The sequence below is a fragment of the Phodopus roborovskii genome, unplaced genomic scaffold (assembly GCF_943737965.1).
Source record: "Phodopus roborovskii unplaced genomic scaffold, PHOROB, whole genome shotgun sequence".
NCBI lineage: Eukaryota > Metazoa > Chordata > Mammalia > Rodentia > Cricetidae > Phodopus > Phodopus roborovskii.
The window spans coordinates 20546224-20562197 of record NW_026125295.1 but is presented as its reverse complement, the minus strand read 5'-3'; the positions used below and the strand labels follow the sequence as shown (position 1 = coordinate 20562197).

The 15974-nt window shown below is 47.2% G+C and overlaps 1 protein-coding gene across 1 annotated transcript in view; it reads right to left on the bottom strand.

The window, feature by feature from the left end:
• Positions 1-631: 631 nt before the first annotated feature.
• Positions 632-15974, bottom strand: part of Pccb (propionyl-CoA carboxylase subunit beta) — a 54069-nt gene continuing 38726 nt past the window's right edge. Inside the window, exons 9-15 of the mRNA XM_051206287.1 lie at positions 15829-15910; positions 12082-12205; positions 3825-3932; positions 3524-3624; positions 3114-3212; positions 1939-2038; positions 632-876 (exon numbers count right to left, since the gene is read on the bottom strand). Of these exons, the coding sequence (XP_051062244.1) occupies positions 755-876; positions 1939-2038; positions 3114-3212; positions 3524-3624; positions 3825-3932; positions 12082-12205; positions 15829-15910 (736 nt within the window). The 3' untranslated portion in view covers positions 632-754. The remainder of the gene's footprint in view (positions 877-1938; positions 2039-3113; positions 3213-3523; positions 3625-3824; positions 3933-12081; positions 12206-15828; positions 15911-15974) is intronic.

The window sequence follows — 15974 nt, the reverse complement described above, 5'->3', positions numbered from 1 at the left end:
TAGATCACAGAGTATGAGTGAGTGCGCATGCACGTGTGTGCAGAGATCACAGAGTGTGAGTGTGCATGCATGTGTGTGCAGAGATCAGAGTGTGAGTGTGCATGCATGTGTGTGCAGAGATCACAGAGTGTGAGTGCGCATGCACGTGTGTGCAGAGAGATCAGAGTGTGAGTGTGCATGCATGTGTGTGCAGAGAGATCAGAGTGTGAGTGTGCATGCATGTGTGTGCAGAGGTCACAGAGTGAGTGAGTGTGAGTGTGCATGTGTGTGCAAAGATCAGAGTGTGAGAGTGTGCATGTGTGTGCAGAGATCACATAGCCAGCAGGCAGCTAGGGAAAGACTAAGAACTCAGAACACCTTCAAGAGCACAAAGCATGGCCAAGCTGACCTTGGTACCCTGTTATGTCTGACCTCTCACCCTCACCCACACAGGAGGCCAAGCTACAGTGTGTTGACCTTTGAGGGCCACATGAGAACATTAGTGCCAACCAGGGTGAGCTCTGGGTAACAATACTAGAATTCTCTTTTTTTCCTTGTGGTTTTCTTGTTTTGACTAATATTTTCACTATAAAAATAAAATATTTACTCAAAAAACACCAAGCTTTTAATACAGCAAATCATTTTGCACAAGAACTCTTTCTGAAATTTAATCAACTTCCAAGGTATACAGATCCCACTTTTCATGATTATAAAAGGCAGGGGAGGATTACAAATGTTCAGTTGTTCAACTATTCATCTATTTCCTTTGAACAGTTCACAATGGAATATTTGCGTGTTTCCTCCAAGGACGATGGACCTTCTTGCTGGCCAAGACTTCCAGGTCAGAACATATCCGAGCACGAGTAGAGGATGGCTGGATGATGTCATCCACGAACCCTGGTAAATCAAAGAAAAGGAGATCGTTGTGAGGGTGGCTGAAGTCGTCATCTACTCTGGCCACACTCCCACACTGTGGGCAGTACCTGACCTAGCAGAGAGATGTCAGACCTACAAACCCTCGGTGGACCCGAGGCCTCACACTCTTCCGGGCTCCCAACCTTTGGCATAGGAGCACTAGACAAGGTAAGGAAATTGTGGCCTCTCCCTCCCTGCCTTGATCCAGGGCGTCCACCCTGCCAGGATGGACTCAACAGGAAATAAAATTAAGAAACACTCAGGGGGCTGGAGAGATGGCTCGGGGGTTGAGACTGCTCTTCCAGGGGACCCGCGTTGATCACTAAACCTACTTCAGGTAGTTTGGAACTGCCTGTACCTCCAGCTCAAAGGGATCTGGCGCCCTCTTCTGGCCTCTGTAGGCATGTGCACACACACACACACACACACACACACACACACACTCCATACATACACACAGACAAGTAAATAATAAAACAAAACTTGTAAAAAGAAAGAAAACACAAACAACTTCTCCTCCCTGTCCATGGACCCTCATACAGTAAAATTTTGTTTACTCCATGGAGAGACCGCTTTCTTCCCTGCTCTGTGACTTGCTTTTATCAATACAATGTGATAAAAGTGACAATGGGGCTTCCCGAACCCAGGCCTCAGGGCCTAAGCTCCCGTCCTTTTTAGCTACTTTGGGACACCAAGAACAAGTCTGGACTGCTCTCGAGAAGTGAGGAAGAACCAGCAAGCAGTCAAAGGCCATCTTGGACTGTCAGGCCAGCAGCAGACTACTGTGAGAACAACCCCAGCTAAGCCCAAACCACAGTGAGGGGAAGGGAGGGTTTTAGCCAGGGCTGGGGTGGACTGGATGACTGGACCATCACCTAGAAACAGAGCCCCATGAGGCCGCTCAGGCCCACCGTGCAGTCCCAGATTCACCACTCCCCAGGCAACACATACAACTGCAAAGACGAAAGATGACCGCAAGACTTTCTAGAAAGAACAAGCAAATGACTGGGCAGATGAACAGCACCAGCCTCCACCAGGCCCCACCTCTCACAGCTGCAGGGAAAGGGTTGGCGAACTTCTCCACATACTCCGCCTGGGCGGCTTCCACATCTTGGTGTCCTTTGAAGATGATCTCCACAGCACCCTGTGAGAAGAGTTAAGGTTTCCCCAGAGTGGGGTCTCAACCCAGACAGCCATCAGTTGCTGTCGCTCTGTGGCTGCGAACCTCACAGCCAATCAGAGCAGAGACAGCAATACACGGAGCTACCTAGCATGCTCTGGGGCTGAGGACAGAACGCTGGACTGCAGTTCCAGTTCCACCCCATTGCGCTCTGCCTCTGCACTCCTTATCATTCTCTGAAGCCAGGACGTTTAGCCTGTTGCCCACCAAGGGCTGTTTTTCGTCCCCCACTACCAAGCCTGGGCACACAACACACTGCCAGTGGTGGCTTGAACAGGACTGACCCCATAGACTCATGTGTCACAGGGAATGGTACTCTTAGGGAGTGTGTCACAGCGGGGTGGGCGGGAGACAGGCTTTGAGGTCTCCTATGCTCAAGCTACACCAAGTGTAGCTCACAGTTGCTCTGCTGCCTGCGGATGAGGATGGAGAGCTCTCAGCTCCTTTTCTGGCACCATGTCTGCCCGCACCCTGTCATGGTGACGATGGACTAGACATCTGAGACTGTAAGCCAGTCCAGTTAAGTGTTTTCCTTTAGGAGAGTTACTACGTTCATGGTGTCTCTTCACAGCAAGAAAACCCAAACTAAGACACTGACCAGACAGCGCATGCGGAAGGCTTGGCCCTCTCGTGGGAACACTCTGGAACCCCGGAAAGTCACCTGGCTCAACCCTGATAGCTCTCAAAGCCACGAGAAAACCATCAAAGACAGAACTTTAGCTTCTAGTGGCAGAAAGGGGTAGCTCTGGGCACCCCAAGAGATGAGATGTGGTAGTGACAAGCTCTGTCCCAAAGGTAAACTCAGGTGACTCTCTCTCCCGGGATCCTGCCCAAAGCTACCCTTTCCTCTGCCATGAAGATGCCAATCAATGTGCCTGCCTTTGGGAAGAGAGGAGGAGGACGGCTAGCAAGGGGGCTTCCCAGGGTTTAGGCTCTAATCCCTTCAGCCCTGATCTGGCCTCTTCCGACATTCCCAGCCACACAAGGATTCTCTCAAGAGAGTTCCTGGACACAGAAAAGTTCCGCTAGATGCCTTTACCTTTGCACCCATGACTGCAATCTCAGCTGTGGGCCAGGCATAGTTGGTGTCACCAAGAAGGTGTTTGGAGCTCATGACATCATAGGCACCTCCATAGGCCTAGAACAAACCAAATGGTGAGTGTCAATGGCAGGGACAAGCAAATCATATCCCCAAACACTTCAGAAAGCTAAAGGAGATGGACGGGCCATTCCCTTCTGGCCCAACAGACTCTTCATAGTCCACACCACCTGCTGCTGCTGACCTTTTCTGCCATGGACACCCCTGCAACACATGTGTGGACCAGAAAGAACCCTCTATAGACATTTCACAGGAGACCGGGTCATCTCAGGGCAGGCCACCTCGGACATATTGCTGGGAGCATGAGGGGACATGCTCCTAGGGGACAGACTCCGAGGGGAGGGCCTCACCTTCCTGGTGATGACTGTGATTTTGGGCACAGTTGCCTCAGCAAATGCATAGAGCAGCTTGGCGCCATGTCGGATGATGCCACCATATTCCTGCGCTGTGCCTAGGTCATGAGGAAGAGTTACCAGGTAACATTAGAGCCCTTGCAAGATTTCGTGGCTGTGACAACCTCAGAGAGGGCTAATCCTCACAAGGCCCTATCTTCTGGACAACACAAGACAGAGAAGTCAGAGCTTCGGGGGATCATGAGAAACCCACACCGAGCACAACCACCTCTCCCACCCAACCTGTGCCAAGACTCACCAGGCAGGAAGCCAGGGACATCAACAAAAGTGATGAGTGGGATGTTGAATGCATCACAGAATCTGACAAAACGAGCTCCCTTCACAGATGAATTAATGTCCAAGCACCCTACATGGAGAGAGATGTTTACAGGAAGCTTCTAGACACCCCAGCTCCGTCCACAGTGGAACTACTCCCCATCAAGCACCCAGGTCTGGCTTCCGAGGCTGCACAGGTTCATCTGACTGCGATCAGAAACGCTCCTGCCAGGCAAACAAGGCTTTGCTATGCCAGTGGCAGAACACAGCAGCCTGGGATTGCTAGCCAAGCTCTTTCCCAGAGGCTGAAAGCCGAAGTCCAGCCTGGTTCGCCCCGAGGGAACCCGCAGAGGTAGCTGTCACTCAGAGTGGCTCTAGAGAACGCAGAGCTGGACTCTGGCTCTGTGTTCCATCAAGCTATCCCCCGTGAGAAGTTATCTTTCCAGCTCAAGGATCTTCATCTGCAGAATAAGGAAGTCACTACCTCCTACAGCATTGTAGGAGGCCCAGAGGACTTGGCTCTAAAACATCGGCTTGAGCAGGCCTCTAGTGCGTACCAGGAAGTCCCCCACACCCTCAAGGGGCTTTCAGACTTGATCTCTGAGACGAACATGGCCCTGAAGTAAAGACAACAGAGACAGGCAAAAACCTTCACAGACTTTTAAAGTGGGTTATCAAAGCCATCAACACATAAACATAGTGACAATAACAAATGAAACATAGTAATAAGCCATGGCTGAATAAATTTAATAAAAAGAAATTAAAGTTGATTGTAACACATACACACAAAATAATAAAATCAGGGCTGGAGAGATGGCTCATTTGTAAAGTGCTTGCCACACAAGCCTGAAGATTTGAATTCAGATTCCCAGCACCTAAAGATAAGCTAGGCACCATAGTGACATCATCACAGAATTCCAGTGCTGGGGTAGGGTGTGGGGATTCCTGGGGCTCATGGCGGGCTGCACCAATCAGCAAGCTCTGGGTTCAGACGAGAGACATAAACCTGTCCCAAAAGTATAGAGATGAGCTACTGGGAAACTCCTGTGTGGACCTACCACCTCAACACATACATGTGATCACACATGAACATGAACACATACCACACACACACACACACACACACACACGACAAAGGAGAAAGATTTTTCTGTGATGACTCAGATAAAGAGAAAACACAGCTAGATAGCCATTCATGTTTAAAAACTAGCAGTAGGGGTAGAGAGATGGTTCAGTGGTTAAGAGCAATGGCTGTTCTTGCAGAGGACCCAGGTTCAGATTCCAGCATCTACATGGATTACAGCCATCTGTAACTCTAGTTCAGAGGATTCAATACCCTCTTCTGGCCTCCAGAGACACTGCACACATGTGGTACAGAGACATACATGTAGGCAAAACACTCACACACATAAAATAAAACAAAATACCAAGTGAGGATTGTGATTAAATTCCTACAATTTGATCAAGCAATTTATCAACAGTCTTTTACACTCATGAGCCAAAAGAATGAATCTGGTAAGACACACTCTCCCCACACTGCTCAGTGCCCTGAGGACTTGCTGTGGGGACAGAAGATCTAGTGGTCTTCTAGACAAGGGACCTGGGCTGCTACCTACCATCTCTGACTGACGATCTCAATTCTTAATTCCATTTTATCTAAATTATCCCTATGCCATTTTAATACATTTGGAGTTAAAGTATTAAAACTGTAACATATCTACACATATGTGCACCCATAGTAATAAGTCAATGAAGATGAAACAATCAAACTGTTGCACAAACTCAGCTGGGCAGCAAACTGAGCTTTGGCAGAACACTTGCCCAGAGTGCATGAGACCTTAGGTCCCGTTCCTAGCAACACACGTGTGTGTGTACAAACTTGATGACACAGGCCTTCCTACTGGAAGTTGGGGATGGCAATCAGGAAAACCTTTGCTGTGCATGGCACTTTGAGCAGTGTCTCTGGCTTCTATCATGAGACATGCCTCCTACCCTATCTGTGACAGCTAAAACCACATTCAACAGTGCCAAATGTCCCCAAGACATCAAAATGACCCAGATTAAGAACTATAAACTAGCTGGCTGTGGTGGCACGCGCCTTTAATCCCAATACTAACTCAGGAGGCTGTGGCAGGCAGATCTCTGCGAGTTCGAGGCCAGCCTGATCTACAAAATGAGTTCCAGGGCAGCCAAGGATGTTACACAGAGAAACCCTGTCTCTAAAAAACCATAAAAACAAAGAACAAAAACAACACCAAAGACTAAAGCTACAGTAATCAGGGTTAGTGTGACAGGCTAAGGACAGCTAGGAGCCACAGCAAAACAAGATCTATGTGACAAAACGCAGCAGGTACCGGGGTGGTCGCTGAGGGGGTAAAGGGCCTCGTGAGAAACGCTGATGGGCAGAGCTAGAGACCACCCAGAGGCTGAAGCTCATGTTGTGCAAGTGCGGTGACTGGCGGGTTCCTACCCCACAGAAAAGCAGAGCCCCAGCGCATGCACCTGTAATACCAGAGTGCCCAGGGCAAAACAGGAAATAGAGGCGAGACGATCCTCTCAAAGATCAGGGCCAGCCTGCTGTATGCAGAGAGATGAGATCTTGTCTTAAACATGAAGGTTGCCCGCAGACCTTCACACACGTACCATGGCATGCACACACCCTCACACACACATGTGCATACATACAAACACACACAAACATGCTTTTAAAACTAAGTATCTAGTATGGAAAACGGATGAGAGTCCGTTTATGCAGCTCATTTATACAAACAAATCCATTCACAACAGGACATGGGCCGAACCATGAAGCCCAGAGCTGCAGAATTCAGGCCCAAGAAGCCCCAACCACAAATGAAAACATCACAAGGTGGGACTTTATCAGATTTCCAAAAATTCTATGCAGAAGAGAAAACCATTTTAAAAAGTAAGGAGAGATGGCTCAGCGCTTAAGAACACCAGCTATTCTTCCAGAGGACCCAGGTTCGGTTCCCAGCATTCACGTGGCAGCTCACAGCCAGCACTCAGGGGATCTGATGCCATCTTCTGGCCTCCACCAGCACCAGACACACATGTGAAATATTTTTAAATGAGTAAGGGCCAGGTGTGGTCATGCACACCTCAACTTTGACAACTGGAAGGCTGAGGTCTAAGGGGGTCACATGGTTAAGGCCCATCTGGTGTAACTGGCAGGTTCCTAGCCAGCCAGGGCTCCACAGAAGGACCCTGCCACCATCCCTCCTCTCAACCCCCTGCTGGGAAAAAGGAAGACAGAGATTGAACAGCCATAAATCAAGAAAAAGTCCCCAGTTCTACAAAGAAGCCATGGCCAGAGCACACACAGAACCCTGGGAGCCACCACAGACCTAAAAACCCAAAAGTGAGGCTCCCTCGGGAAACACCGCAACAATGGGCAACGCCTGTCCTACGTGATGACAAGAGTGTGTGTAACCGGCACACTGCCAGGCGCATCTCAGGAAGAACCTGAGAGCTGGAACCTTGGGGTGGGGATGGAGGGGAAGCACTGACACTCAAATCCGGCGCATGCGTAGGCTCGGCAGGACTCTACCACTAAGCTGCACGTTCATTAGTAGCTGTGTGTGTATGGGGAATTTAGAAAGCAGCTGTAGGTCTAAGCCCAGAAACGCAACCAGAAGAGGCCTGAGAAAACCAGAAAACACCTTAATGTCAAGACAAATGAAAACACATTGCAAATGAAGCTAGGACACTTGGTTTCCTTGTGTGCTTGCTTCTGTTCGGCTCCTGAAAAAAATAAAATGTCATAATACTGGCTGAACATGACCTAAGGGCAGCGGGTGAATGACTGTGACAAAAGATGAACACAGGCAACACAGAACATGGTCTTAGGACTGGAGAGAAGACTCATGGCGAGGAGAACTGGCTGCTCTTCCAGAGGACCTGGGTTTGATTCCCAGCACCCACACAGAGGCTCAAAACCCGCTGTAACTCCAGCCCCAGCTGATCCGTGTCCTATGGTCTTCCGTCTTCTGGCCTCCGTGGGCACTGCAGCACGTGGAGCACACATGCAATCAGGCAAACCCCCGGGCACATACAAGAAAATAATGGATAGTCTCTAGAAAATGCTGGAGAGAAGACGTCCACAAGTGGGCAAATTCGGCATTCAACCGTGTATCAGAGAACAACGCTAAGGGCGAGGGGCCGGTGTGAGGCTGGAGTTCCTACCCTGTAGGCACAGCAAAACTGCAAGGGGCTGGGCGTTCATGAGAGCTGCTGCTGCATTCTGGGATCCTAGAAACTCAAGGACCAAGGGAGGAAAGACCAGAGACTGCAGCCACCCTGGGTTATTTAGTGAAACTGTCTCAAATAAGTAAACAAATAATGCACACAGGGAAACTACTGTTATTCAGATTTGCGTGGACAGTAAATGCACTAGACAAAGACTTTAAGCCAACAGTATGTTTTTGTGTGTGTGTGTATGTGTGTGTGTTTGTTTGTTTGACACAAGGTCATACTAAGTAGCCCTAGACTGTCCTGGAACTTGATTATAGACCAGGCTGGCCTCGAACTCAGAGATCTGCCTGCCTCCTAAGTGCTAAAATGAAAGCAAGCCATTACACCAGCCCAAACCCCAGTCCTAAATACATTTATGGAGGTACAGGAAAATATGACAACAAACAATGGGAATCAAGGAAACAATGTAGAAAGAGAGAGAGAAAGGAAGAAAGAAAGAAAACCAGGAAGAGGCAACGTATTAAAAAAATAACCTAAAAACTTCTGGGGCTGAAAAGTGCAGTGACTGAAGTGGAAATCTACTAGAGGCTCAGCTCAGCGGGGCCCTGAGCAGGCAGAAGGATGACCAACAGATGTGGGGGATAAACAAAAACACTCACACACCTCACAGACCCATAAGTTAACCGGGAAGTTGTCCACATTACACAGTGTGCCAGGAGCGAGAGCAATTGGGACAATGGCACAAAGATTTGTACAAGTATCCGAAAACTCCTCAGATTGGATAGGACATGAAATTACAAAAACCAGAAACTCTAAATTCAAGCGGGATAAATTCACACACTTGTACTAAGAGAGATTATAGCCAGGTGGTGGTGGTGCAAGCCTTTGATCCCAGCATTTGGGAGACAGAAGTAGGTCTGGGTACGAGTTCAGGGCCAGCCTGGTCTACAGTGCAAGTTCCAAGACAGCCAGAGCTGTCATACAAAGAAGCCCTGTTTTGAAGAGAGAGAGACAGAGAGAGAGAGTTATAGTGAAACTTCTGGGGAACCAAGAGAGCCCCTCAGGGCTGCAAGCAACATGACTCCTGCATGCAATGGGTCTTCAATTAGATTAGCAAAATGCTATTTCTGCAGACATGTCGGAGGCCAGAAGACAAATGACATATTTAAATGCTAAATGAATAAAACTAATAATTCTGTACCAACAGTGGTTCAAAGAGGAAGAAAAGGTGGGAAGTGAAGGCATCCCAAGATAAGCAGGTAGGCTGAGGAGTCTGTCACCCTAGACCAGTGGTTCTCAACCTGCGGGTTGTAACCCCCTTGGGGGTTGAATGACCCTTTCACTGGGGTCACCTGAGGTCATCCTGTATATCAGATATTTATATTACGATTCCTAACAACAGCAAAATTACAGTTATGAAATAGTCAAGAAAATAATTTTATGGTTGGGGTCACCACAACATGAGGGTCTGTATTAAGGGGTGGCAGCATTAGGAAAGTTGAGGACCACTGTCCCAGACACACTCTGCAGTAAATGCTCCCCAAGTGCTCTGGGGAAGGCAGAGAGGCGGCCAGGCACAACACAAAACTATGTGAAGAAATCGAGACCTGCGTGAAGGGAACTATATAAGCAAACAGCCAGGATCACAGTCGTTCAGTCCGTAACTCTAATTTCTGTTCATTATCACTTTAAAAATAAATGAAGCCCAGACAGGCCTGACGGTGAGCCTTTACCATTTTCTGTACAATCTTGTCAAGGAGATAAAAAGCAGAGGGAATATGACCTAACTCACTCATGACAACAGTATTCCTATAACACTAAAACCAGACACCAGAAAATGACATCTCTCACCAACACATAAAAAGGTCAATAAACCCTGAAAACAACAATGAATGAAAATAACTATATATCACAACCAAATGATATTTAACTCAGGTAAGCAAGTTTAGTTCAACAATTGAAAAGCAGTTAATGTGATAATTTGTCAAATTAACAGGCTAAAGAAAAAGTCACCCTCCATATTAATAAATGGAGAGAAAGCATTAAGCAAAATCCAATGACCATTTAAGATAAACAAAAGGGGAAAAGCCCCCCAGCTTATTAGAAATAGAGGAGACTATTATAAATTGTATAAAGAACATCTACCAAAATCATTCAGCCACCATCCCTTCTCGTGGTGAGAGTAGTGGCTCTCCCAGGAAATCAATTCCAACACAGACAGGGGCAAGCTAACATAGCAGGCTGGAAGCCAGCCTAGTCTACACACTGAGTTCCAGGTCAGCCAAGGCTGTTTGTTTAGAGAGACCCACTCACTGCTGTTCCTTATTCTACTAGTTAATCCAGTAAGAAAATCATATAATTCCAGGTGTGATGGCACACGTCTTAAATCCCAGCACTTTTGAGGCAGGTGTAGGAGGATCACTGTGAGTTCGAGGCTAGCCTGGTCTATGTAGTGAGTTCCAAGAGAGCCTGGGCTACGTAGAGAGCCTGTGCCTCAAACAGGCTTTATAAAAAAAGGCACACAGAAGCTGGGTGGTGGTGGCCCACACCTTCAGTCCCAGCACTCAGGAAGCAGAGACAGGTGGATCTCTGTGAGTTCGAGGCCACCCTGATCTACAGAGTGAGTTCCAGGACAGCCAGGGCTGTTACACAGAGAAACCCTGTCTCAAAACATAGAAACAAACAAACAGCCTATCATTTTGAATATGACAGCTGAAGTTCAGAATACTGTACATAAAAAGTGTGAACAAACATGTGCCCATATCAATTACACACACACACACACACACACACACACACGATTTTTTTAGTTTATTTACATAAAGTATATTTAAAAAATAGAACCCAGCTGGACAGTAGTGGTGCACACCTAAATTAACTCACATTTAACCAAACCTAAGCACAATGCTTAGAGAAGACACGGAACAACCCAAACATGGTGGTACACACCTTTAACCCCAGTGCTGAGCAATGGGGAAGCAGAGGCAGGTGGAGTTCTATGAGTCTGAGGCCAGCCAGGGATACAAACCTATCTGACAGAGAGAGATTGGAAGGGGGAGATGATAGATAGATAGATAGATAGATAGATAGATAGATAGATAGATAGATATAGAGATAGATAATGGATAGATGATATAGACAGATATAGATGATAGATGGATAGATAAATAGATGATAGAAATTGATAGATAGATGGATGGGTGGATGGATGGATAGATGATAGATGGATGGATGGTCAGATGATAGTAGATGATAGATGGATGGATAGATGATGGATGGATAGGTGGATGGATGATATGGATGGATGGATGGATGGATGGATGGATGGATAGGTGGATAGATGGATGATAGTCAGATGACCAAAAGCTGCAGTTAGGAGTAGGTGGAAATTGCTGTTAATGAGACATAAGTATGTGCCTAAGGTCTTGAAAGGTGATGTGGCCCACAGTGAATGTATTAAATGCTCATGAGGAAAACCACCATGTGGTATGATTTCTGTTGCTGTGGCCGTTTCTTGCTCTGCAAGCCAGGCTGACCTTGAACTCAGGGTTCTCCTACTTCACCCAACCTAGTGTCATGATACAAGCATGTGCTACCACACCTGTAGACAGTAACATGTTTTTCATGTTAAGGGACAACGGTAAAGAGAGGCTGCTCTGACAGTCCCCAACGGCTTGGCTCAGCTATGAGGGGATCCCCTCAGCCAGCTAGGACTTAGACCTGGCCATGTCACCCGAGGTGAGAGGTGCTGTTCGTGTCTTGGGTGCTGACTATGGCATCTGCAGCCACTGAAGACACAAGGAAGACACCAGCCCCCTTGACATGGGAGAAGAGAAAGCCAACCCTGAAAATCACAGACCTAGGCTAAGAAGGAACTGCATCTTTAAGCCCGAGAGCAGGAAGACACCTCCTTCACCCATGCCTTCGAGTTTCTCCCCTGGTCACAGAGGGCAGAAGGCAGACGGACACCAAGAGTTCAAGCAGCCCTGGTGTCCAAACCCAATCAGAGGTTTCTAGAGCCCACGTCCTACCTGAGGCCACCTTGGGCTGGTTGCCGACAATTCCAACGGTCCTCCCATTCATTCTTGCAAAGCCAACAACAATGTTCTTTGCGTAATTGGGCATGATCTCAAAAAACTCTCTCTCGTCAATCACCTGTAGGAATAAATTTCCACCTGAGCTCAAAATGATTGATATTTAAAAAAAAAAAAATGCTACGATACATAACCACAGAGCCTTACAAAGGACAACAGACAGCCCAGCTCAGCCATCCTATCTCTCCAGTGTTGCAGAGGGTGGGGTGGGACCCTCTCACACAGCTTATTGTAAAAATTCTAAAATATGAAACTGGCATTAAATATGGCAATTTGTATGAACTAATTTCAAGCTTACATAACAATGTTAAGAACAGCCGAGTAGTGATGGTACACACTGAGGGGCAGACAGATCTCTGGGTTTGAGGCCAGCCAAGGCTGCACAGAGAAACCCTGTCTTGAAAACCAAACAAACAAACCATCATCAAGAATAGTACAAAAGGGCTGGAGAGATGGCTCAGAGGTTGGGAGCCTTTGCTGCTCTGGCAGAGACCTGAGTTTGGTTACCAGCACCCAGGCCGGGCAGCTGACAGCCACCTGTAAGTCCAGCTCCAGGTGATCCAGCACCCTCTTCTGACCTTGACAGGTACTACACTTATGTTTTACACACACACACACACACACACACACACACACACACACACACCATACACACACATCTTTGTTAAACAGTACAAAAAGTACTCATGGACCCTTACCCAGACTCCTCTCTAACATTTCCTACCATTCTTTCTCCCCACAATGGTGGCGAATGCAGCACTAATTCTCACTACCCCATCTCACACAGACTCGAGCAGCTGGCACTTTCAGGGATCCAGTCTCTGGTCCTTTTAATTTTTAATGCATCAGTATTCACTGTCCATCATAACAACTGTCCATCATAACAACTGTCCATCATAACAACTGTCCATCATAACAACTCGAATACAAAAACCAAGTCATTGGGTGAAGAGTGCCTTCCTGGTCAGGATATGTGTAATTTTGTCATGTTTGGGATACCGTGGCAATCCTAAGTGGCTCCCATCATCTTGTGGTAATGAGAGGAACTGCATCCCACAGGCTTGCAATGGATAGCATTCAAACTTTACTTCTAGTCAATTTGACATATAAGAAATAAGTCAATGAAATTTGTTTTTTCAAGACACGCCCCTCCAACTCAGGAAATTGCTTGCTTCTGCAGGGTCTCTTGTTGGCTGACCTGGAACTCAGGTTTCTCCTGCTTCATCCTCCAAGGTGCTGAGCTCACAGCCTCCAGACCCACATTCAGCTGTCCCTCTTCAGCCACATGATATACAGTCTGCCTCCAAGTGGCTCTCAAGTTGTCATAGCATTAAGAAAAGCAACCTTGCTTCTGGGCTTGGATCTATTTTTATCATCCACTAAAACTCTCCTGGGTCTATCTCTAGCTCTTCCGTTCCTCTCCACTGGTCTATTTACATGCCCGACCCTCACTGTTTTAGCTGAACAAGCTGTAAGGAAGACAAAGCTAGCCCTATTTGTAGCTTTTGCAGTATTCCCAGTGATCCGTGTACCTACGTATAAACTTGCCTAGTTCTATAAAAGCATCTATTCAGGCTGCCTTCAAATTATAAACTTAGGAGGAATTGGCACCTTATACTAACCCATGTTAAGGAACACGGGCATATCTCCATTTGCTTATACCTCCTGCATTACCAATTTCTTCCCTGATCTGTAGTTGTGATATATTTGTTTTCTGGGAAAAGGTCCCTATATTTTTCAGATGGGAACTAAATTTGCCTAATCATTTCTGTCATTTTTACAGTTTCAAGACACATATTCTTCTATGTCTGTTTGAGGCACAATCCAGAAATTTTGATACCCAGTTTTCATTCAATATTAGAATTCTGTCATTCAGTAGGACATTGTGGGTCACGCCTTTAATCCCAGCACTTGGGAAGCAGAGACAGGAGGATCTCTGTGAGTTCAAAGCCAGTCCAAGACAGCCAGGGTGGTTACACAGACAGGTTATCCTGTCTCAAAAAAAATAGAATTCTGACATTTAGTTCATATTTTCCTTTGGGAACTGTTTAACAGATTTCTTTCCAGGTATTGGGGTACTTTTGTTTTAGTCATTAAGCATTTATAGTCTAGAGCAGTATTGTTTATAATTTTAAAATATTTTCCATGTGTATGAGTGTTTGGTGTGCATATGTATATCATGTGTGTGTAGTGCCTGCAGACGCCACAAGGCGGCGACATCGGATCCCGGAGCTGGAGTTAGATGGTTGTGAGATGTTGTGTGGATGTTGTGACCAAAGCTTGGGTCTTCTGTAAGAGCAGCAAGTGTCTTAATCACTGAGCCGACTGTATTAATCAAGGCTCTATAAAGGGACAGAACTGACGGTACACACATACAGCGACAGCTGTAGATGAAAAGGGAAGGTATTCCCACACTGGCTCTCTGATGACAGAAAGCCTAACAATCTGGTGGCTGTTCAGTTCTCAGGTCTGTATGCTTCAGCTGTCCCAACTGGACCCTGGAGAGTGGCTGGCCTTCAGCCTGTGCTGAGACCCTGAAGGAGTTGGATTTAATTCTGTCCACAGAAACAGGACAGATGAACTTGCCAGTGGAGTGAGGGTGCAGGCAAAGTCCCCTTCTTCTGTGTTCTTTATCCGGGCTGCCCCAGAAGTGTAGCCAAGATTTAGGTTGAGTCTTTCTACTTCAATAATCTGACTAACAAAATCCCTCACAAGAGTTCCTGGCAACTCCGGTTTTGACTGATCCAGATGCAGTCCAGTTGACAACCAAGATCAGCCATGGTATCCTCTCTGCAAAGTATTAAAACGTGTGTGTGTGTGTGTGTGTGTGTGTGTGTGTGTACACGTGTATGTGTATGTGTGTGTGCGCGCGTGCATGCGTGAACATGTATGCCACAGTGTGCTTACATATGGAGGTCAGATAACAACTTGTGGAGTCAGCTCTTTTTACCAGGAGGTCCTGGGCCTCACCCTCAGGCCAGCTCGGTGCAGCACTTTTATGCCTACTGCACCAGCCAATTATTTGTAACTTTTGTTTTATCAAACTTAATGTTTTCCTTCTGCCCCCATTCAAAATCTTTTGTGAATGTTACCCCGGGGTTTATAGTAAAATTTGTTGCCCAATGATACAGAGCACAGCCCTGAGGAGGGGCAGCAGGCTCCCAGAATAAGCCCACAGAACCATCGACATTCCACCCAGCAAGAGCTGCTAGGAAAAGCGTGTGAAGGAGACACCTGTCACCTGCAAATGTGCCCAGAGCCCAACAGCTGTCTTCCTGATCAAACCAGGGCACAGGTACAGGAAGGAAGAGGGGCCAGGCATCCTGACTTCACACTCCTCACTCTCTAGGAAGACAAGGTATCCTGACCAGAGGGGCCTAACAGTAACACCCAACAAAGATCAACCCTGTCCCACTCCAAGCCAGAATATGTCACCAATTCTGTGCACCTTGGTGCCTTCTAAGTTCCCTGAGCTCTGCTGGCCCTGAAGTCCATCTGAGCCCTCGAGATGTTAGAGCCACTAGCTCGTACCAGAACATCCTGCCTGATGGCCCTGGCCACCGGCCACCGCATTTCCTACCTGTGCTGACATTGAGACCAAGTCACATACACCCTGCTAGGCCAAAGCACAATGACCATGGCTGAGGCTGAGTGACGACAGGCAGGACAGGACAGGGCGCTTACTGAGTGTATGATGTCCAGCATGTCGTAGGCTTTGCTTGACTCCAAAGGGACGATTGTGTCCAGCTCAGGAACCAGGCGGTCACTAGAAAAGACAAATGGGATGAGCATAAAAACTACCACCCTGGGGAAGCCAAGAAGGGAATGAA